Source organism: Megalobrama amblycephala, linkage group LG5 (assembly GCF_018812025.1).
Source record: "Megalobrama amblycephala isolate DHTTF-2021 linkage group LG5, ASM1881202v1, whole genome shotgun sequence".
Lineage (NCBI taxonomy): Eukaryota > Metazoa > Chordata > Actinopteri > Cypriniformes > Xenocyprididae > Megalobrama > Megalobrama amblycephala.
The window spans coordinates 23,004,629-23,028,295 of NC_063048.1; the positions used below are offsets into that span (position 1 = coordinate 23,004,629).

A 23,667-nucleotide genomic window follows, 5' to 3' on the forward strand; every position below is an offset into this window, starting at 1 on the left:
TTGAAGTAACAAACAAAACCTGAGGTTTGCCTACTAATTTTCTAATGCTGAATAAAGACACTGTAGCCATTAGATAAATGTTTTTAATTCAACGGACATTAAAAAAGTGCCATGTTTAACAGCTTAAGTATGTTTTTGGTTGCCATAGTTACTCTTTCTGCTCCTCAGTGATGGAGACCACAGTTTTGCCACGAGCATGACCCTGCTCTACTTTCTGAAAGGCTTGAGGCACCTGAGTAAATGAGAAAACTTCCTCCACCACAGGACGGACCTACAACGACACAACAGATCACAAAAGTTAAAACTAAAAGGACATAATACCTACAAATCCACTGAATATAAAGCCTGAAAATCAAAATAAATTGTGCTTATACTGCATTAGTTGATGCTAGAGTGATAGTGAGTGTAATAGTTCAAGCTGGGTGCAATGTGGTGTAGAGGTTAGTATTCTGAGCGAGTAAACAGAAAGCTGCTGGTTTGACCCACATAAGAACCAATTTCTCGTCGTCACCATCATGCCCTTGAGCACGATTTGCTCCGGGACTGTCTCTGAAAAGAGTTTATGGCATCTTGGAAAAGATATACAATCTGCTGAACTGATTTATCTCAACTTATTACCAAAAGTGAACTGATTCACTACAGTTACAACTACAATCCGAAGCATTAATAACACTAAAAAGAACAAATAAATACATTAAACTTCCAATACATGTAACTTACAAATAAGACCAAAAGTCTGGCCAAACATCGTATTGTATTGTTAAAAAAAAAGAGAAAAGAAAGGAAGAAAAAAGTTATCGTATTGTCATGAAGAAATATTAAAGAAGAATATCTTGTCTAAATAAACACCACAATCTTGAAGTTGAGAGCGAAAACAAACAAACCTGGTTACCAAACAAACAGGACATGCAGGCACAACAGCACAATGCTTTAAAGGAAACAAAAGATGAGATACATTTCCTGTCTGTTGCTATCTGTATCACAACCTTTTTTTTTTTTTTTTTTTTTTTTACTTAGATATGTTAAAGGTTTCTAGCTTGAAAAACTTTTTTGCTTTTAAAAATAAAAAGCTCCCTTAAATGCTGCTTAACATTTAAGTATAAAGGATATACTGAAATATTATAGTAACTTTTTTTTTTTTTTTTCTCCTGTAATGTCTGATATTGAAAATCCCACAGCTCCATAACTAGTCTTTCGATGACGTGTCTGTCTTGTGTATATGTCTGGTACAGTGTTTGCTGTATCTGATGTCTTTCATGAGGTTAGTGGCCTTCACACTTTTGTTCTCACCATGGAACTGTCAAGTTGTCATAACACGAGCACCTAATGACTGTTCTGTCTCATTTCTGTGTTCAAATAAACAGCACAAGACTTAGGGCCACAGGTAAATGTGCAATTGTGATCACGGAATCTAAACTTTTATCAGCAATACAACCATGCAATTCTATTTTGATATGGAATCATTTTTCTTCCTGCAAAAAGTTAAAATCTGCAATCCAAAGTGCCACAACTGAGAATCGTGTATACAAGCTGACAGTTAAGAAAACCAACTGAAGAGACAGGAAGGAGAAATCTTAGGCAGCTGACTTGTTGCCTTGCAGCTAAATCAGGTAATAACTCTGCAGGAAGTGTGAATGTGCGCAAACTGATTTCAGACAGACTTCTGAGGCAGCTTAAAGGGATAGTTAACCCAAAAATGAAAATTTGATGTTTATCTGCTTACCCCCAGGGCATCCAAGATGTAGGTGACTTTGTTTCTTCAGTAGAACAGAAATTATGATTTTTAACTCCAACCGTTGATGTCTGTCAGTCTTATAATGCGAGTGAATGGTCACACAGTTTATAAGAGTCAATAAACATGCACAATCCAAATTCCAAGTCTGCGTTCAGCATTCGCTTGGTGATGTCTGATCGCGCTCTGACAACGGAAGTGATGTCTGGCACTCATTGAAGTATATGCGCGAGACATCACTGCCGTTGTCAAAGCGCGATCATCATCAGACCTCACAAATCGAGTGATGAACGCTGTTGGACATAGTGGTGTATTAGAGGTAAAATATGATATAAGTACTGTTTGTTTTCTCACACAAACCGATCGTTTCGTGTCTTAGGACATCAATGTGCCGTCACGAGCCGCAGGGTTTAATTTGGATTCGTCTGTGCATATTTATTGACTCGTATCCACCTGTTTCCGCGGGGTGCTACTGTAAAAGAGAACGTGGGTACAACTTCCGGCGAGGCGGCGGAAGTAGCATACCAATGGTATTTTGTGTTCTAATTAGCGAAGACGCTAAGTGTTTTTTTGGATCATTGTTTACTTTGTAAAGTTGCAAATCTTTATGAGAGATGTCGTTACGGCGCTTAGGGACAACATTTTAGTTTAGAACATTTATTAGTTCATTAGAACATTAATAATATCACAATACAATAAACAGTTTTCGTGCCCTTAATAGCCCTTTACTTTACTGACCTTCCACAAAAGTGCTACTGCATTCTAACCCTGCAATACATGAACAAGCCGCTGTCTGTTCTTCACCTGTCACTGATGCTAGCACCAAAGGCTTATGATGTGAAATTTTACTCCTAATGTGTCGTGCGTGCCAGAGCCAGTTGCGTTTCCACTGTCATATATGCGATGCTAAAGGCTTCTTATGTTAACCATTGCGATAATAATTACACACGTTTATGGAAAATATCAAAGACTGCTTGAGGAACGTAGACAATTCTTATATGATTATAATCGTGTATTTATTAGTTAATGTTTTATCCGTCACTTCCCTGTGCCTGTTGATTCATGGCAAATGCATACAGATTCACACACTCCGGTTAACTTGTTTAACTCATAAATCCTGTTGTTTTCTCATGAGCTCCCTCTGTTGCTCTGGCTGAAATCAGGATAGATAGACGGAGAGATCGCACAAACGTCCTTGCAATCATCGCATAATTTAGAAGAAAATCAATAGAAATGCCCAGAAAAGTGATGTAACCATAGGGTATGTTATCAATATATTTCTAAATGTTTAAGCCTTTGAATTTAAGAGCCTTGTTGGAGTTGTTTTGTGCATTCTTGTGATCGTAAATAAATGGAAGCAGGCGCAACTGAATAGGTATGCGTTTTCTTTTTATGTCAATATAAATATCAGTTAGATTTAGCATGATTGATGTGCACTCCTGACATAAATTAATAAATTACTATTACTGTAAAATTTTTATTGTAAAACATTGTTCAAATATTGATGCTGGAATCTTAAATCTTTAAGTAAAAAACAAACGTTCGCAAGTTTGGATCGTTAAATCTTGAATGACTGTCAACTGTTTACTTCGAACCGGAAGACACTCCCACTTTTGGCGCAAGGCCTCATGGGGCGTAGGAAACTTGTGGATAGATTGTGTGACCATTCATTCTTATTATTTGACTGACAGACGGCAGCGGTTGGAGTTAAAAATCATCATTTGTGTTCTACTGAAGAAACAAAGTCACCTACATCTTGGATGCTCTGGGGGTAAGCAGATAAATATCAAATTTTCATTTTTGGGTGAACTATCCCTTTAACGGTTTAATGAGCTACAAGAAAATAGAGCTTTGGTGATAACTAAGCAAATATTTAATTACTGCAATACTAATTTCTCACTAGAACTTGCATCTAAAGTGGAAAGTGTTAGTCAAAAACATACATTTACACAGTAACTGTCATGGAATAGGAAAAACACAGGATAGTGGGATATCAAAGGCAGCGAATGATATATCTATGCTGACTTCAAAAATCAATCAGATGAAGGTATCTCAATCAGTAGATAGGATGTGACATGATGATCACTGGATTTGAGCGTGCCTTGTTGTCCTACTACCTCCGTATGCTACCTGCAGAGGCAGCATTTTTCAGCTTTCAGACGCAGCTAGAGTCTCACAAACATGAAATACACACAGTCTGATGTACCTTTCCAGAATCAACCATTTCGCTGATCTCGTCCAGCGTAGGGCCACTTGGAGCAAAGAAACCCCAGCGATAGTGCACTCCTTTCCTGAGATGCTGAGAAAGAAGAGAGAGAAATAGCACTGAACAACCTTCTACCTCCACATCTCTAACTTGACAAATGAATGAAATTGTGTCAGGTAATCAGGTTTAGGTTCCTGACCCTTCTATACTTTCATATCCTCCATTGTTCTTTCACTCTGGATCAGTATATTTTTATTTATTAAATCATTTCTTCTGTCCATACGCCACAGGACAGGGTGGTGTAAAGCATTAATGGGTCACAGCAGTGAAAGGAAAGTGTATTTGATAACTGAATGCCATTCGCTGCAGTGAGATCACTGCTCTATTTTTTGTGTCGGGAATGTCCCCTGAGAAAATGACACATTTTGACAGTTCCGGTCTCTAAACTGAGAATTTCTGAAATGTTTACTCAAGCAGAAACATTAAAAACAAGCATTTTTGTGTGGGCTTAATGCCAGACTACCAGGGACAGGAGTGTGAATTTCCTGCTGAAACATGAACCACTGCAAGTAAGGTGTTCTGACAAACCACAAAATAAAAACAACAACAAAAAAAACTTTCCACAAAACAATATTCATCTATACATTGCAGTATACAAAGACATCAGCACAATTTTTTTTTTTAAATAATACTTTTATTCAGCAATAGAATGCATTAAGGATGCATTCTATTCTTCAAAAATATTCAGCAGCACAACTGTTTTCAACATTGATAGTAAGAAATGTTTCTTGAGCACCAAATCAACATGATTTCTAAAGGATCATGTGAGACTGAAGACTGAAATAATGGCTGCTGAAAATTTAGCTTTGCCACCAAAGGAATAAATGAAAACTTAATTTAAATTGTAATAATATTTCACAATATTACTGTTTTACTATATTTATGAACACATTAATGCAGCCTTGGTGAGCATAAGAGACCACTTTCAAAAACATTAAAGAATCTTATCGACCCTAACCGTTTGAACAGTAGTGTGTGTGTGTGTTTGTGTGTATGAAAGTCTGGTTTGTAGGGTGGGGGAACTTCACTTACTTTCACCTATTTTTGGTTTCTTTTTCCTGAAGTCTCTCAATATTTTTTAAGAAACTTAAGTAAATTACACAAGCTGCTAATTCACCCACATACATGACCTACTGTATGAAAGGTCATGGTTATAAACTCATAAACCATAAAAAAAAAAAAGGAGTTCCAGCCTCTGTGGCAGAGGAAACTCATTCTAGATGTTTTTTCACCAGCACATGGACAAGAAGTCCCTACCTTCAGCACTTTGCATCCTATGGTGACTCCAGACTGCATCATTCCGTCTGCTAGGCCTAGTCGGTCTGTGTTATGCAGAAACGGTGTTATTAGAGTAACATATTTAGCACCATTCCAGGGTTTTAGGAGATCTAGTGCCCATTTCTCAGTTTCACCACCAATATTGTCTAAAATCAAATCAAACCTGAAAGAGAGAAAGAAAGAAACTCAACTTCTGTCACAAGTTCCATCAAAAAATAGTTTTTGGGCAACTAGCCTGTGACTAACTTTTCTAAAGTCTGTAGTTGCTTTTCAACTGGTCCAGCAGTGTAGTCCACGACATCATCAGCGCCCAGATCTCTCACCAGCCGCTCTGCATTCTGGGAACACGTTACAGTCACATGGGCACCCCAGGCCTTTATCATCTGTAGAGAAGTAAAAACCAAAATCTTAATCAAAATGTCAATCATACAGCAGTGTTACACACAGATGATTATCCCACGGGTTCACAGATGAGGCTTAGACTAGTCCTAGACTAAAATGCATGTTTGAGCTGTTTTAACTGAAAGCAACTTATTTGTTTTGTTTGAAGATACACACCAGTAATGTTTTTTTTTCTAGGCATGATTATAAAAGATACTTTAAATACCCTAATTGAACTAAGACCTTTATCCTGGCTTTAAGGTTTAGTTGACTCAGAAATGAAAACTCTGTCATTAATTACTCACCCTCATTTGCGTTCCAAACCCGCAAGACTTCCGTTCATCTTTGGAACGCAAATGAAGAGCTTTTTGATGAAATCTGAGAGCTTTCTGTCCCTCCATTGACAGCCTACGCAACTGAAACTTTGACGCTTCAAAAAGTTCATAAAGAGATCGTAAAACTAATCAATAGGTACTGAGCAGTTTAGTCCAAATTTTTGTGAAGAGACATGATCACTTTATATGATGAACAGATTGAATTTAGGCTTTTATTCACATTTAAACATTCATCACACATCAGTTGTGGTAAACAGAAGCTCAAGCATGTTCGCATTACATGCGAGAACCAATAAGGTTCATTCTCGTGTGTTATGCAGCACATTTGAGCTTCCAGAAGAGGTTTGTTATCACGTGTCATTCAGGTTCGGTTGAGCCTCGATTTATGTTCGCTGATCAATGTTTTTATGCAAAATTAAATCTGATCATCATAAAAAGCGTTAGAGTCTCTTCAGAAAATTTGGACTAAACCACTCAATTTTTAGACCCTATTGTAATTGCTCGGTCAATTATTCTTCTTCTCCGAAATGAATCGCATTTGAGGGCCTAAACATGCTCGAAACTCATGAAATTTTGCATACGCGTCAGGAGTGGTGAAAATTTACGTCACATATGGGTTTCAGAATGGTCAGGTGTGGCAAAATGGCTCGATAGCGCCACCTACAAAACTTCAATTAAGCGCCTTTCACACTACATTTCACGTAGAGGTATGAAATTCGGTAGACACATGTAACAGCCCAATCCCTACAAAAAAAAAGTCCCTGGGTGCAAAATCTGTAAACCCAACAGGAAGTGAGATATTTTGAATTTTCTCTGCAAATTTTTTTTGCAGTTTTTGCCATTTCCAGACATTGTACTTTAACGAACTCCTCTTAGAGATTTAATCAGATCAACATCATATTTGGTCAGTCTAATCTAAAGGCCTTTTCGACGTTAAATTGCGAAGATCTCGAGTTTTCACTGTATGGTGTGTCCGTGGCGGCCTGACAAATTTCGATGTTTCGCCATGAAACAGGAAGTTGTTGTAACTCAGGCATGTGTCCGATCTGCCCCAAACTTAACATGATTCATTAGAGTCCTGACCTGAAGACATCTACATGCCGATATTCAGTTACAGTTATGGCACCACCTGTGTGATAAGAGTCCTGGCCTGAAGACATCTCTATGCCAATATTCAGTTAGTCATAGCGCCACCTGCTGACAACAGGAAATGTCATGCTTTGCACAATAATTCACTCCCAGAAACACATTTAAATGTGCCATGAAGTACCAAACATTCTAGAAAAACGTTAAATCATGCAACACTTGACTAGTGCTAATGTTTGCGATTAATGCCATGAAACAGGAAGTGGTTGTAACTCAGGCAAACAATGTCCGATCTGCTCCAAACTTCACATGATTGATAATAGTCTTAGCCTGAAGACATCTACATGGCAACATTCAGTAAAAGTCAATGTGCCACCTGTTGTCAGCAGGAAGTGTGGCACGTCGAAATGACTTTGCCATATTTCTCCTGTATTTACTCGCTTGCATGCGTGTCACCCACTATTCACTGTTTTCCTAAAGGAAAGAACACACCAAGCCGACGGTCGGCCGTCGGGCAGTTTTTCTTTGTCGGCCGACTAAGTTTTCTCAGTGTGTTCCGCACCGTCGACTGAAGTTGGTCCTCGTCTGCATTTTTTCGGCCGATTCGAAATGTTGAATCGGCGTTGGCGCTCGTCGGTCCGTCGGGCCATCTGATCATTCTGATTGGCTGTTCAGCTACTGCCACCTGATGGCTCGGAAAGGCATTTCATCTCACGCAGGCGCAGAACTGACATGCTACTTGGCCTTCGGCTGTTTAGCATCGGTTTGGTGTGTCAGGCCAACTTTGGACACAGACGCTGCCGACGTGAGCCAACCCTGCAATCTGCTTTCGTTGCCACTAGTTTGTAGGCGATGACTTGGTGTGTTCTGGCCTTAGGGCCACCAGGTGCCAGCTGTTTGCAGCTTTAATTATGAACATTTTGAAGCATCAAAGTTTTAACTGTGTAGCTGTCTATGGAGAAACTCTCAGATTTCATTAAAGATCTTCATTTGTGTTCTGAAGATGAATGAAAGTCTTACAACATGAGGGTAATTTTTGGGTGAACTAACCCTTTAATCTAAGCCCTGTCTGTGAAAACAGGCCTATATGTTTTATTACCCATTAGAAAAGTAATTTGTAATGTTACATGCAAAAAATTATCATCATCACCTGTATAGCAAATGTTCCCAATCCTCCTGATCCTCCCAGGATAAGAACACTGTATGATAGAAAGGAGAGATCTGTTACAGCCAGCCTTAATCAACTGCACATCTATTATGATTCATCCAAGCCTCTGAAGTAAGTAATAATTATTTAAAATCACCCTTGTTGTGTTCAAGTATTGCTGAGATCACTGTGTCTCAAGCAAAGCAGAACTTTCTGCATATAATGTACAGTTGTTTTTAAATAAGAATAATATGCTAAATAACGTAGCACATTTGTAAATACATGCTTCAATCTAGTAATTAATGTCATTTTTTGATTATTTTGGGATGCCTAATCTAATTTTGTTACATGCTAATTCAGTTAATACTATAAGGACATAATTAACAGAATAAATCAGACCAATTAGACACTGGAGATAAAACTAGAGACAGAACAAGACAAGACAAAACAAAAAGCAGAAAGGAACAAGTAGTTTTAGTATAAACGGGGATATATATATATATATATATATTATAATTCTTACACTTATAATGACTATTAAACATGCTTTCTCTGTCGTTTAGGATTGAATTGATTGTTTTATGCTGCTGTGCATTTCAAACTTTTTCAAACATTTCCAACATTTTACTCGTCATTAATTCTTCTGGTGTTAGAAACAATAGTATCACTATCAATACTGTTGCAAAAAATACAGAAACAAGAAATTTTTGCAGCTCAGTTTCAATAAATCGTCTTTTTATAACAAGGAAATATCAAAAATTTGATTCTATGTGAGATGACCCTATTAATCAGAGGAAATTAAGACCTGCTCCTACTCGACTCAATAGGAGCATTGGACAATGTGATGCAATCACTGAAAGATGAACCTGAAGTACTTGCCGTTTCTTAGCACAGTTGTCTTTGTTCAGGCCACCGGTGTTGACGATGGCAGACCATGCCGTTGCAGCCACATACGGGATTGATGCTGCTTCAACGTGGCTAAGCGATTTGGGCTTATGGGACACCTAAATCACAGAAATGAACAATGTAGGAGTAATGTAATTATGTAAAGGACAACAGTTGTCATGTGACGTGTCAAAACTGCTGTTCTGTTATCTACATATATGAATGAATGCTTTTATATGTTTATACTACAAAACATGAATCTGAACATTACCTCATTGGCACTAAGCACTACAAACTCTGCCAGGCTGCCCTGCTTCCATGGAGGGATAGCGGCCCACACCTAACAGAGAAAAACACTTCTAAATCCCAATGCAGACACTGGCCTCAATAACTGATGATTTTAGGGTAATTATTGGACATTGTATATACAGATATGAGATTATATGGAATAATAACTGAATAGAGCACCTGATCTCCTGGTTTAAAGTAGTTCACATCCAGCCCACATTCCATGATCTCTCCGGATACATCACGCCCCAGGATTAGAGGAAACTCACTGCCTGTCTGGTTTATGTTCAGTGGGTCACGTTTCATAGCCATAGTAGCTGCTCCATAACCACCTATAGGTAACATGAAAGAAAGACTTTATTACGTACACCATAAGATCTTCCTAGAAAATATTTTACGATTTTTATAGAACATTTTAAAATGAAATATGTTTCTTTTAACTATTTATGCCAGTAGTCTTCACATTTTTTTCATGAGAGCCACACTGATAAGACAAAGTCAATAGGAGAGCCACTTTTACCGCAAAGTATCAAAAGTTACATCCAGTCATAAATAGCATGTCTGCTGATCAACCTGTCATCCCTGAACATACAATATGCAATGCAATAAATACAAAAAGGGGGGGGGGGGTCATTCTTTATCATTTACCATTCAAATCTGTAACTGAGACAAGATGATTTCCCTTAATGACAAAAAAAAGCAGGATTACCTGGGATTAGTGGAAGCAAGGCAAGGCAAGGCAATTTTATTTGTATAGCACATTTCATACACAATGGTAATTCAAAGTGCTTTACATAAAGAAGAAGAATAAAAATAGAACATGAATAGAAATAACAGTGATGATACATAAAAGATATAAAATACATTAAAAATGAAATAAAAACAGGAAAAAAAAAAATTAAAGAATAAAAAGATAATATGTATAAAATAGGATGCAAACAGTTCGGACGTAGCACAGTGCTCAATCAACAAATGCATAGGTAAAAAGATGTGTTTTGAGTCTGGATTTGAATGTGGCTACTGTATGAGCACACCTGATCTCTTCTGGAAGCTGGTTCCAGCTGCGGCTGGCATAACAGCTAAAAGCAGACTCTCCCTGCTTTGAGTAAACCCTTGGTATTTCTAAGTGAGTTGATCCTGATGATCTGAGTGATCTGTTAGGTTTATATTCTATGAGCATATCTGCAATGTATTGAGGTCCTAGACCATTGAGTGATTTATAAACAAGTAACAGAACTTTAAAATCAATTCTAAATGCAACTGGAAGCCAGTGCAAGGACCTGAGGACTGGTGTGATGTGTTCATGTTTTCGGGTTCTGCTCAGAATCCTGGCAGCAGCATTCTGTACGAGCTGCAGCTGTCTTATGGTCTTTTTGGGAAGACCAGTGAGGAGCCCATTACAATAATCCACCCTGCTGGTGATGAAAGCATGAACAAGTTTCTCTAAGTCTTGACTGGAGACAAAGCATCTAATTCTTGCAATATTTTTGAGATGATAATATGCTGATTTAGTTATTGTCTTTACATGGCTACTGAAACTCAGGTCTGACTCCAAAATTACACCAAGATTCCTGACTTGATTTTTAGTTGTTTGACCCCTAGAGTGAAGGTACATGTTCACTTTGAGAACTTCATCTTTGTTTCCAAACGCAATGACTTCAGTTTTGTCTTTGTTTAACTGAAGGAAGTTTAGGCACATCCAATTTTTAATTTCATCAATGCATTGGCACAGGGAGTCAATGGGGCTGTAGTCATTAGGTGAGAGGGCTAGGTAAATCTGGGTGTCATCTGCATAGCTGTGATATGCAATTTGGTTCTTTCTCATTATTTGGCTCAGTGGCAGCATATATAGGTTGAACAGGAGGGGTGCAAGTATTGAACCTTGAGGGACAAGCATGCATGCATTTTCTTTACTTTATTTGTAGCTTGTTGTTGCAATCTTTGTGAGGCAGGCAAGATGTTCATTGGTGAGGCTGTGTCTCTTTTTCCTCTTTATAGTGTTCATGGTTGAGAGTTTATGTTTGTATTTGGTGTGCTATTTATACACTGAAATTACTTTTTGCGTGCATATGATACGCAGTGGGTAGATAGTGGTAGTGGTAGTGGAGTGGGGTAGGGGGCGTATTATATGTACGCCAAAAGTGCGTATTATATGCACGTCAAACATGTGCGTATCATATGCACACCAAAGTTTTTTTCTGCATATAAATATCACGCCAAATATAAACAGAAAATCATGCTATTATTACACACTTTCATGAGATTGTGCTCGCATTCGGTGTTAAGAGCTGGAAAGACCGCCAAAACTGGCAACTCTGCGGTTAGTCAGTGTTATGGACGTACAGTAAGGGCAGAGCAAGTTTAAATATCTTTTCTAGTTTATATTTCAATCTTGCAATGCCACTGTTTTTTTTTTTTTTTTTTTTTTTTCAAATATAAATTATTTGTAATAGAGCAGACACTTTGAGTTTTTAATGGGTTCCCAGATTGCATACATATCCGGTCCTCATCTGGGCCAACTATGGCACATATGGCTCAGTTCTTCTGGCAGCGGTAAAGGTCATATGGGCTGCATCTGGCTCACACACATCAAGCTGGTTTTAATGTGGGTTTGTGGCTTGCTGTGTATGGCCCAGATGTGGCCCATGTGACCTTTGCCACTGCCAGAACTGGGCCATTTGTGCCATAGTTGGCCCTGATGAGGCCTGGATATGTATGCTATTGCCAGGCACACTCAGGTTGAGTCATAGCCGCCATTTCATGTGGTATGTTGGCCAGAAGAATGTGGGAGATGTGGGCCACAACTGGGCCAGATGTCATTATAGTTATGTTATGTTATAGTCCTGTTAGTTTTTAATGTTTTTATGAAATCTCTGCATTGACTGCATGATCATATCACCATATTGCCATGTGAGCCACAAATGAAAGCTTGGCGAACCGCAGAAGGCTTGCGAGCTGCACAATGAGTAACACTGATTTATGGCATTAAAGACAAAGTCAGGCCGGTCTCAACATGCCTTGTGAACCATCCTTTCAAAATAACACGATAAAGTGTATGTTTTTACATGACTTTGCATATAGGCAAACTGGTGTAAAGGTGAGGATGAATTCACTAGGCAGTTGAGTAAAAGCCACTGATATAGATCAGTTGTAAAGATGCTTAGTGTTTGTAAAATAAATGTTTCAATAACCACACCTTTTAAAAAAAAACATTGCACATGCACGAAACACCTCATCTTATAGTTCAGAAAATCTGTGCATTTACATACCATTTCTGAAGTATATGGAAGTAGTGCCTGACTATGCAAACCTCTTCAAAAAGCTGTTGCTCTGCAGATGCTAGTGTTTTTGCTGGTTGCTAGGGCATTACTAAGGTGTTTTGACACAAATGCTAAAGTTGAACAATATCGAGGTTTAGGGCTTTCAGGAATAATTTATTATCATATAGACAAATGCATGGTCTGTCTCTTTTCATATTAATTTGACATAATTCATTTGAATATATTTTAGTTTTTTTTTTTGGAAAACAAACTGCTACAGGTTGATACATTTCCTGATCACTGTGTTGAGGTTTATTTTGAAATACTGTAACCAGTGTAGCTATAGTTAACTAAAACAAAATCTTTCAGAAAAAATCAATTATTCTTTTTAATTAATTGATTATAAATAATAAAAAATTATTTAATTGATTGAAATAAAGCTGAAATAAAATAAAAAGTTTAAATTGAAGTAATAACATTACTAAAACTTAACTAATAATAAATTAGCTAATAAGTAAAATAGAAATATAATACAAATGACATAAGCACATAGATGAATATATATTATATAATTCTAAAATAACTCTGACTGTAACATGGTGGTATTCAGCAAGCACCACACTAATGACAGCTCATAATGACTAGGCAATTCACAATCATGATATATTGCATGGTATAGTAACGTTATTTCAAACATGTTCTTCATGAAATATGGTTATATGTCCCTCACTCACACGTTATATGAAAGTGTCAAAATTTTCTGATGCCTACATTCATTCTACACAACATAACACAATATAAACACATTAAGTGACCGTCACATACCCCTCATACTGATGTCGATGGGGTTAATACCCGCAGCGTGCACCTTCACGATCACTTCATTGGGATAGTGGATGATCGGAAGCGCCGCGTTCTTGGTGAACCGCAACACCTCGTTTTTCCCGTATTTGTCGATGACCCATGCGGGCATCACAGTCCTGCGGGAGGCTGAGAAACTGAAGCTCCTATACTGACCCCTCAGCGAGCACACCAACCACCGTCTACACATTAGCATGGTTGATCAATCATAAAAATATTCCAAGGCTCTCTTCCCGGGGATATCGCTTTACAGTCTCACAAGCCCGTCATCGATTAGAAATAAAGCACAAATCTTTGATAACACTCACAAGTTCAGCGCATCTCATGTCCTGCAAAGTCAAAACAATCCGGTGAACTTTCACACGACGCACTGAACCAATCACAAGCCGCAGCTCTCTTCGATTGACCAATCAGAGAGCAGAGACAATGGAACGTCAGCGAGGTCAGGTCAACAGAAAGTGTCATGTCAGCCTCCAGTGCGGCGTTTCGTCCGGGAACAGCGATGCTCGGCCTGTCCATTAGAGAGGTCTGTGCTTACTTAAACCTTAAATTAATTTATAGCGCTTTCGTGTAAACAAGAATTAAACTTTATAAGGATTCTCTGTGTTCTTTTTCTTGGCACTGTGTTACGTAATGTGACAACTTAAAACCTCTCTAAATTCAGTCTGACACGGCTGGTAGACCTCCTAGGACCAGCAAAGCAGTTTATGCTGTTTTACAACAGGGTGTAATGAGATTTTTAGATTTATCTTAATATCCAGACACAAGGCATTTATATAACTACCTACTAAAATAAAAAAAAAATAAAAAACACTTAACATGTCTCAGTAAGCCCAATTTTATGACTTCTACAGGTATCCCAGGCACTGAGGGATGGAAGGGTGTCTGCCACTGAGCTCTGCAGAAAATGCATCAACCAAATACAAAGGACACGTTACCTGAATGCTTTTATCACCATTACAGAGGAGGTGGCCATGGAACAAGCACAGAGAGCAGACAACAGGCTCCGCACAGGTATGTATGTGTCACATAAAATGTAGATTTAATTCATGACTGAATAATAGTTTACATGTGCTTTATGTATTTTCTTGCAAGGTAAACCTCTTGGCCCTCTGGATGGCATTCCCTTCTCTGTTAAAGACAACTTCTGCACGGAGAACATTGAGACCACCTGTGCTTCAAACATGCTTAAAGGTCAGCTAAAATACATTAACACAAGACTGAAGCTTAGAAACATGTACTGTATCTCAGATGATTTGTGAGCGGTTTACATTTAGTCTGTTTGGATTTGTAGGTTACATTCCTCCGTTCAATGCTACAGTTGTGCAGAAGCTGCTGGATCAAGGAGCAGTTCTTGTTGGAAAAACTAATTTAGATGAGTTTGCAATGGGGTAAGATCTCTCCAAGTGTGCACCATTTCAATTCACTGATACGTTTTTTTTAAAAGTTTGTCAGTAAGATTTTTTTAAAGAAATTAACGATTTTATTCAGCAAGGATACTGTACATAGCTGATTTAAAGTAAAGTTATTTATGTTTTTAAATAAATTCTGAAGAATCTTGAATAAATCCATCAGTTCCCACAAAAAAAAAAAAAACTTTTTTTCCAACATTGATAATGGACCTTCACAGACTGTAATGGCGCGTTTGAACGGTCATCAGCATCGTAAATCCTGCAAGTTTTTTATATATATATATATATATATATATATATATATATATATATATATATATATTATTTATGTATGTACATTTATAAAACACTTTACTTAGTATTGTGTTACCTTTTCATTAAATTACAAAAAAACAAAAACAAAAAAAAAAAAAACTAGTTAACGCTGCTGTGAGGGTGTTTCTAATACAGCGGTTCTGGGAGTGACGGTAAAGTTGACATCTTTCTCTATTTTTTTTCCTCTTTTTGAAAGTTGTGGAAACAATGTTGAGTTTTTCCTTTTGCTATTTGAGAAAATGGGGACACAAAATATATTTAATGTATTCTCTCATTCACCACCATAGAATTTTACCAAACTATGACGACTTCCGCTTAAAAAACCTGACATGTGAAAAGGGTCTATAAGAAATATTTCTTGAGTTTAACACAAAGTGCTCTCAGAGATGTGAGAAGGCAGGATCCATGTGCAGGAGAACTTAAAAATAACAGTAACAACCAAAGTAAGCCAAAATAAACATGAGAAAACCAGAGAGCAGAATTGAGAACCTCAACAAAACACCCAACAAAGGACAACACCAGACAAGGAACATGAGAAACACTGGGGATTAAATACACAAGGGTAATTTGGGACATACCTGGGAACAATCAAAGAACTAATCAACAAGAAAAACTACAATGGACTACAAAACAGTACACAGAACACAGGACAGGAGAACACAGGCTGGAATCATGACAGAAGCTATGAACCACCATAGCATAGAAGACAGGACTGTAGATCCCCATGGCGGTGCAATAGACCACCACTGTTGAGCAGACAGGGCTGGTGACCACAATGGTGGAGCAGGTGGGGCTAAAGACCACCAAAGTGTATGTGATGACCACCACTGTGGAGTAGGTGAAGCTAGAAACCACAACAGAAGAGCAGAAGCCAACCATGGCGGAGCAGGCGGGACTGTAACAGAGAGCAGAGAGAGGTTAGAAATGGCCTCTGTGGCCATCACAGGGAACACACATGGTTCAGACAAGGTCTCCTTAGTCATAACAGGACAGACAGTTCACGGACAACCTCCATAGTCCCAACAAGACGGGCAGGAAATTCAAGGGTGACCTCCGTGGTCATGTCCGGGCCGACAGGAAACTCGACCCCAGAGGTTGTATCAGGAAGTTTATGAACAACATCCGTGGTTGCATCAGGTAGGGCAGAGGGTTCTAGGGTGACCACTGTGGTCATATCTGGGCAAACAAAGTTCATGAGCAGACGCCGCCACCTTGAGCAAAACTAGATCTGATGCCGCCACCTCGGAAAAAACCTGAAGCGTTCGCGGCCCAGACACACAAAATGGCCATCGTCGTATCGGGGAGTGCAATTGACAGTGCTAAAGTTGAACAAACTTGATACCTCCACAGGGAGGCCAGCTGCTCGCACCGACATTAACGGCGTGTCCACCAAACTGGAAGCCAGTCTTGAACACCTAGGAACCACCTTGGAAGCCTCAGATGCAACATTCATGATACCTGAAAATTCTGACTTGGTGGCCATGATGGCTGGAAACTCTGGTGTGGCAGCCATGTTTTGAAGAAACTCTGGTGTGTTGGATACTGCAGGAGTGCCGTGTGACTCCCAGTATAAGTAGAGTCACTCAGTTGCAATGCAAGATCAATGTAAAAATCCAGGGTCCAATTAGGGTCATGCAATGGCATGACTGACCTAAACAGTTCAGATAGCCCCCCTTAAAAAAAAATTAAAAAATCATGAAGCATACCTTGTCCATGTTTGTCAAATAAGCCATCTCGATAACGTCCCATATAGTTCTCTATACTGCGATCTTGTCGGAGACACATAAGTCTCACTGCTAGATCCATAAATGGTCTGGTGTTCTGTAACGCCAAGTGCTCTCAGAGATGAGTGAAGGCAGGATCCATGTGCAGGAGAACTTTATTAAAATAATAACAACCAAAATATACACGAGAAAACCAGGGAGAAGAACGGAGAACCTCAACAAAACATCCAACATAGGACAAAACCAGACAAGGAACATGAGAAACAATGGGGATTAAATACACAAGTGGTAATTTTTAAACAGGACACACCTGGGAACAATCAAAGTTCAACAATCAAAACTAATCAACAAGAAAAACTACAATGGACTACAAACATGGCACAGAAGAGGAAATAACAGTCCACACAAGACCAGGGGCCTGTACCATGATGGTAGATGAACAAACTCAGGGTTATAGGATTAATTTCGAGTTGACAAAACCAAACCACTCCAATCCAGCTTTGTTGGTACCATGATGCTGATCATCAACTTTCTCTGTCAACTCAGGCTTTGATCCTGAGTTTGTGAAGTGTGTGCACATGAATCTGTGACATCAGTGGTGAACAGCCAATCACATGCCTTGCAACAGAAATAAACTGTGATTCACTTCTCACGAGAGAGTCAGCGAGATTCAATTCGCTGAAAATTAAGAATTTAAACCCATTTACACTAATGGAAAATACTTGTCTGTGAAAGAGGACAAATAAAAGAAATTATCTTTCTCTATCAGTCCAAGTGAAAGTTGTGAAGTTAGTTTATATGGTTAATAATATATAGCGATAGAGACTCAAACATACAAGCTCACATGTAGTCATATTTAAATAGTATATTTACACCTTATTTATATTAGCCTACATATGATCTATATATATTAATATTCATTGAAACTAAGTGCTTAATAACAACTGTTAAACTAAACTTGCATGTGTGTAATGGATTAATAAAAATATAGATCATATACAAATCATATATAAATTATATTATCATTAAAACCAGACAATTTCATCATTAAATATTTGTTTTTACTATATAATGACCTTTAATTTGGAGGAAGAGAAACTGGGGGAGTGACTTTATTGCGTTGGGTGTGTCAGAATCACTTAGCTTACACCTGATTGGTCCAATTTCAGTTTGAGATCTCTAACCCTGAACATAAACTGCCCCGGAGCAGGTTAGCCGTGGAGCGTAAGTTACCATGGCGATGAACACCGCTAAAAGCCAAGTCACTTTCATGGTACCTAAAACCCAGGATTGGTGCAAACTAATCTGAAACTTACCTGGCTAGCCAGCTAATCCAGCTTCATGGTACAGGCCCCAGAAGAACACAGGATCATGAAAGAGAGCACCAAAACAGCATATTAGAATAATTTCTGAAGGATCATGTTCCACTGAAGGCTAGAGCAGTGTTTCCCAACCCTGTTCCTGGAGGCACACCAACACTACACATTTTCCAACTCTTCCTAATCAAACACACCTGATTCAACTCATCAGCTCATTAGTAGAGACTGCAAGACCTAAAAATGTATGGGTCAGATAAGCGAGACATCCAAAACGTGCACTGTTGGTGTGCCTCCAGGAGCAGGGTTGGGAAACACTGGGCTAGAGTAATGATGCTGAAAATTCAGCTTTTCTTTCACAGGAATAAATGACATTTTAAAATATATTAAAGAAGAAAACAATCATTTTAAATTGTAATAATATGACTGTTTTTACAGTAATTTTTACTGTATTTTTGATCAAATAAATGGAGCCTTAGGGAACATAAGAGAATTCTTTGAAAAACTTTTGTTGAAAACTGTAGTTTAAATAATTTATAAGAACCTGTTTATCTATTTCAATTGAATAGATTGTGTCTGCAAGTCTGAGCATTTCCCCTCTCTCCCTCTTAAGAGCTGGCAGTACAGATGGGGTGTTTGGTCCAGTTCGTAACCCATGGAGTTATGCAACACAATACCGTGAGCAGAGCAGAAAAGATCCAGATTCTGACTGGGCAATCACAGGAGGAAGTTCAGGAGGTAGTGCAGCGGCAGTAGCTTCCCTCAGCAGCTTCCTGTAAGTGTAAAACTCTCCATATAATTCTGAATCCTACAGCATTGACCAGTCAAAAAAATACAGCTGGACTTCGCATGGAGTTCGCATATTTGAGCAGGTGCTTTCAAATGAAAGCAGAGGAAAAGTTCTCTGTATATCTGAAACAATATATTATACAATCTAATATTTTAGCATTAATTCCAGAACAGATGTAGACATAACTCGTTATTTCTTTTGATCCTTTTGACCCTTTGCAGGTGACTAATTAAACAAAATGTTTTTATTTAGCAGTTTAGTCCTCTGCATTTGATTAATTACGTAAGAGATGTTCACGTGCATGTATGTATGTACCAAAAAAACATTATTACATAAGGCTTTATTCAATGTGTTTTTTTTTTTTCTCTTAGAGCCTTGGGATCTGATACAGGAGGCTCTACACGAAACCCTGGTTCTCTCTGTGGGGTCGTGGCTCTGAAACCCACTTATGGCCTACTCTCTCGTCACGGACTCATCCCTCTGGTCAACTCAATGGACGTGCCAGGAATCATGACCATGAGTGTCCATGATGCCGCCACTGTCTTGAGTAGATGAACTTTTGTTGATTGACGTGTGAGAGTCACTGATTTAAATTTGTACTTTATGTTTTCGGGGGGTTTTGTTTTTCAGGAATTCTGCAGGGCCGAGATGAGAGAGACTCAACGACTGTCCAGGCACCCAGCACCCCACCTAGCTTTCCTGAACACTTTGACATTAGAGACATATGTGTTGGCATACCGAAGGTAAAGCTGCCTTCAGACCATCCACTGGGTGACAGCAGCTCAGTGTGGTTAACAGGGTCTAGGCTGATAACTCAAAGTTTCAAACAAGCATTGTTTGTAAAGCTGGGCAAATTATCTTACCATATACAAAAAAAATGATATATTTAGGTAATCATCAATTTAATATGCAGCATTTGAAAGAATCTCACTGTCAAGTGAAAAAAGGTTAAGAAATTTCATGTCAATATTTAATTTGACTAATTATTATGTTTTTATAATGTATTAATTATATCAATTGTTTTAATCAAGTAATTATTAATATTATATTGATTATTTGTAAATAATTATTTACTTAAAGTTGCATAAAGTTAAGCCTATTATGTAACTGTAATGTGAAAAAAAAACTTAATTTGCATAGTAAATTTATAAATTAAAATGCTAAGTATATATCATGATAGGCATGATTACTGTAATACAGTAATGGACTTTACAGGGCAAAATATGCTTAACTGTCATAATGCTGTCACAATGCAAAAAAAATAATAATAATGGTCACAAAAAAATGGTCTTCATTTTCTTTTTTTTCCTGATTTTGGGGTGAAGTATGGCCCATAAATTTGATTGTAAGATTTAGCTATGTTTGTATGAATTTTTTTTTTTTTTTTTTTTTTTTTTTTTGTTAGGATAGAGTAATAGAGTTTCTGTGATCTTAGGAATATCATGCTCCGGGCCTGTCTAAGGACACTCTGGCCCAGTGGAGTCGAGTCGCAGCCATGTTTGAGCAGGCGGGGGCACGAGTACAAGAAGTATCTCTTCCACACACACAGCACTCCATTGTCTGTTACCACGTCCTATGTTGTTGTGAGGTTGCATCAAACATGGCACGTTTCGATGGGCTTGAATACGGTATTTAAAGCCTAAACATTCCCAAAACTATCACATACTGTAATAATTATACCCATATGATGGGTTTTGAGAAGGAGGTGTTATTTGTAAAGTTACAATTACAAAATAAAATTTTAACATCTACATTTGAAAAGTTTTTGAAAAGTGTTTTTTTTTTTTTTTTTTTTTTTTTTTTTTTTTTAAATGTCCCTTTTTCTCCTCAGGCCATCGCAGTGCAGTTGACAGCTCCACAGATGCCATGTACGCCACCACACGACATGAAGGCTTTAACAATGTGGTCCGCAGAAGAATCCTCTCGGGGAACTACTTCCTACTGAAATCGTGAGGGCCTCAAAAACAGAACTACACTTTTCTCAGATCCGTTGTACAGTTTATTCATAGTTTTTATAGCCCCTCTCACACACATTCTGTTTAAAGATGTTCAAATCTCTGTAAACTGTGTTGTACTGTAAGTTACTTCCACTTGCTTATTTGCTTTATTTCTACTACTGCATCGGTACTACATTATTACTGGCATATTATAGTTATACAGATGTTAAAGTTTATTTTTTTAAAGAAATAATTATTTTTATTCAGCAAAGATGCATTAAACTCATCAAAAATGACAGTACTTTTACATTGTTACAAAAGTTTCCTGAAATGTATCACGGTTTCTACAAAGATATTAAGCAGCACAACTGTTTTCAAAATTGATAATTAGAAGAAATGTTTCTTGAGCACCAAATCGCATATTAGAATGAATTCTGAAGGATCATGTGACACTGAAGACTGGAGTAATGATGCTGGAAATTCAGATTTGCCATCACAGGAATAAATTACATTGTAAAATATATTAAAGCAGAGAATAGTTATTTTAAATTGTAAAAATATTTCACAATATTACAGTTTTTTTTTTTTTTATGGAAGCCCTAAAAGGATATGGTGATGGAAAAAATATGAGATGGGAGGAAAAATTATTTGTCAATGTTTTTACAATGTTCTCGCAAGATTTTTGCGTTCCTCCAAGAAACTTTCCTTTCGATTGCAAAACGTTTGAATTCCTTGTGACCTAATGCAAAGGTTTTCATGGGAACGCAAAAACATTGAAATATTTTTTTTTTCTCCTATGTCATATTTTTCCATCACCATGTCCCTTTAGGGGCTCCGTAGTTTTTTCTGTATTTTTGATCAAATAAATGCAGTCTTGGTGAGAATTAGAGATTTCTTTCAAAACATTATAAAATCTTGTTGAACAGTAGTGTACATTAGTTCTCAATTTGAGTCTTAGCTACCTGCAAAATAATTTTGGTAAGCAACAGTATGCCAAAAAGGAAATGTCAATCACTTATACAGAGATTTTCAATAGACCTTGGTGCCAATCTATTCAATAGAACATTGTAGGTTTATACTGTATACTAGTACAAAAAAGTAGCACTTCTAAAATTGTACCATGGTATGATATATCTTTCTTTGTTTAAAAAACAAACAAACATTGGTATCAATTGTAGTGCGTTTTAATGCAGCTGTGCCTTGGTTTTGCTCTGTGGTTACAGATATCAGTGTGTCAAATCTTCTCTGTCTTCTCAGGAACTATGAACATTACTTTGTAAAGGCTCAGCAAATACGCCGTCTTATCGCTGAAGATTTTAAAAACGTGTTCCGCTCTGGCATAGACGTTCTCCTAACACCCACAACGCTGAGCGATGCAGCCCGCTACTCTGACTTCATACTAGAAGACAACCGAACACGCAGTGCTCAGGAGGATGTCTTTACCCAGCCTGTCAACATGGCAGGTATGCACAGGAAGTGGATATGAGAAAGAAATTACTCCTTTCAGTGGAGGAAGATTCCACTGCATGTCCTTATCTTTCTTTACCTGTGCAGATGTGGTTTGTCTCATCTGATTTAAGGTCAATCAGGGAGTTTAGCGTGATCACAACAAACATGAAGGGCATGTGTTCTCCAGCTAAATGACCTCTGAGTACAGCAGGGTTGTTTCCTGAAGCAGTATAAACAAACTCACAGCTGAGTTTAATGGATCAATAAACCAACAAAACTTTCCGGCTACTAACGTAACCTTGGTTCCCTTTCAATACGGTTCATTTGCATTGTGCCAGTAACTGATGTGGATGGGGAATGCAATGCGAGTGAACCATACTGAAAGCGAACAAAAATCCATCCATCTTCTTTTGATCATTTTCTCAGCCATGTCTTATATAATTATGGTTCCTTATTAATATGTATTTACTCTCTTTCTGCCACAGGTTTGCCTGCTGTGACAGTGCCAACAGCCCTCTCACACCGAGGTCTTCCCATTGGCCTGCAGCTGATTGGTCAGACACTACAGGACTGGAAGTTGTTGACAGTAGCCAACTGGATGGAGCAACAACTCAACTTTCCAATGATCCGTTTTCATGAAAACTCAAGTGAGAGGGAGCTGGACCGATCAGTTAGCGAAAGGACACATACAGTAGGATTATAACAAAACACAAAGACTGAACAGGTAAAGTTCAGAGGAAATGAAACCTTTGACAGTTAAATTCAGTATCAGGATGCATGAAGTGAGAGCATAAGTGAGTGCAAATGCTGTAACCGCACACTGGATGTCTCTATGTTGGACTGTGGGCTGCATCATTTATTCTCCTTTGTTTCAAGTGACATTTATTCAGCAGTGGCAAAGAAAAAAGAAATTGCAAATGTATCAAGAGCCTATTTTGTAACTATTTTATTTGTCAAACATTATGGAGTCAATAAAGTATAAACGGTATTTGGGAAAAATATTCCAATTTTAATTAAAGCTGCAAGCAGCGATGAAAGGGCCCTCGCACCTGGGGCCACCACCACCTGGTGGCCTTAGGAAAACAGTGAATAGTGGGTGACATGCATGTAAGCGAGTAAATACAGGAGAAATATGGCAAAGTCATTTTGATATGCCACACTTCCTGCTGACAACAGGTGTTACACTGACTATAACTGAATATTGC

General features: G+C 38.0%; 2 protein-coding genes across 4 annotated transcripts; one reads left to right on the forward strand and one right to left on the reverse strand.

Annotated features, from left to right (window-relative positions):
* Positions 1-69: 69 nt before the first annotated feature.
* Positions 70-17,066, reverse strand: rtn4ip1 (reticulon 4 interacting protein 1). Of its 2 annotated transcripts, none has more exons than XM_048191305.1 (9): positions 16,953-17,066; positions 9,579-9,730; positions 9,382-9,450; positions 9,105-9,229; positions 8,229-8,277; positions 5,523-5,659; positions 5,256-5,439; positions 3,939-4,031; positions 70-271 (listed from the first exon to the last, which is right to left on the reverse strand). In XM_048191305.1, the coding sequence occupies exons 1-9, from the start codon at positions 17,050-17,052 to the stop codon at positions 149-151; spliced, it is 1,032 nt and encodes a 343-aa protein (XP_048047262.1). In that variant the 5' UTR covers positions 17,053-17,066; the 3' UTR covers positions 70-148. The 2 variants fall into 2 exon arrangements, with proteins under 2 accessions (XP_048047262.1, XP_048047261.1); XM_048191304.1 differs by lacking the exon at positions 16,953-17,066 and adding an exon at positions 13,484-13,896.
* Positions 3,979-23,461, forward strand: qrsl1 (glutaminyl-tRNA amidotransferase subunit QRSL1). Of its 2 annotated transcripts, none has more exons than XM_048191303.1 (11): positions 3,979-4,114; positions 14,374-14,533; positions 14,615-14,713; positions 14,814-14,910; positions 18,900-19,061; positions 19,448-19,623; positions 19,707-19,819; positions 20,512-20,704; positions 20,908-21,025; positions 22,271-22,476; positions 22,948-23,461. In XM_048191303.1, the coding sequence occupies exons 1-11, from the start codon at positions 4,100-4,102 to the stop codon at positions 23,163-23,165; spliced, it is 1,557 nt and encodes a 518-aa protein (XP_048047260.1). In that variant the 5' UTR covers positions 3,979-4,099; the 3' UTR covers positions 23,166-23,461. The 2 variants fall into 2 exon arrangements, with proteins under 2 accessions (XP_048047260.1, XP_048047258.1); XM_048191301.1 differs by lacking the exon at positions 3,979-4,114 and adding an exon at positions 13,897-14,045.
* Positions 23,462-23,667: the final 206 nt, after the last annotated feature.

Excerpts from the sequence above, each read along its gene's own strand:
- rtn4ip1 (XM_048191304.1), bottom strand. The coding sequence starts at position 13,715 with ATGCTAATGTGTAGACGGTGGTTGGTGTGCTCGCTGAGGGGTCAGTAT. Across the intron at positions 5,660-8,228 it reads TGGGAACATTTGCTATACAG|ATGATAAAGGCCTGGGGTGC; the intron begins GTGATGATGATA and ends ACTTCTCTACAG. Across the intron at positions 5,440-5,522 it reads CAACTACAGACTTTAGAAAA|GTTTGATTTGATTTTAGACA; the intron begins GTTAGTCACAGG and ends TCTCTCTTTCAG.
- qrsl1 (XM_048191301.1), top strand. The coding sequence starts at position 13,983 with ATGTCAGCCTCCAGTGCGGCGTTTCGTCCGGGAACAGCGATGCTCGGC. Across the intron at positions 14,714-14,813 it reads TGCTTCAAACATGCTTAAAG|GTTACATTCCTCCGTTCAAT; the intron begins GTCAGCTAAAAT and ends TTGGATTTGTAG. Across the intron at positions 14,911-18,899 it reads TTAGATGAGTTTGCAATGGG|AGCTGGCAGTACAGATGGGG; the intron begins GTAAGATCTCTC and ends CTCCCTCTTAAG.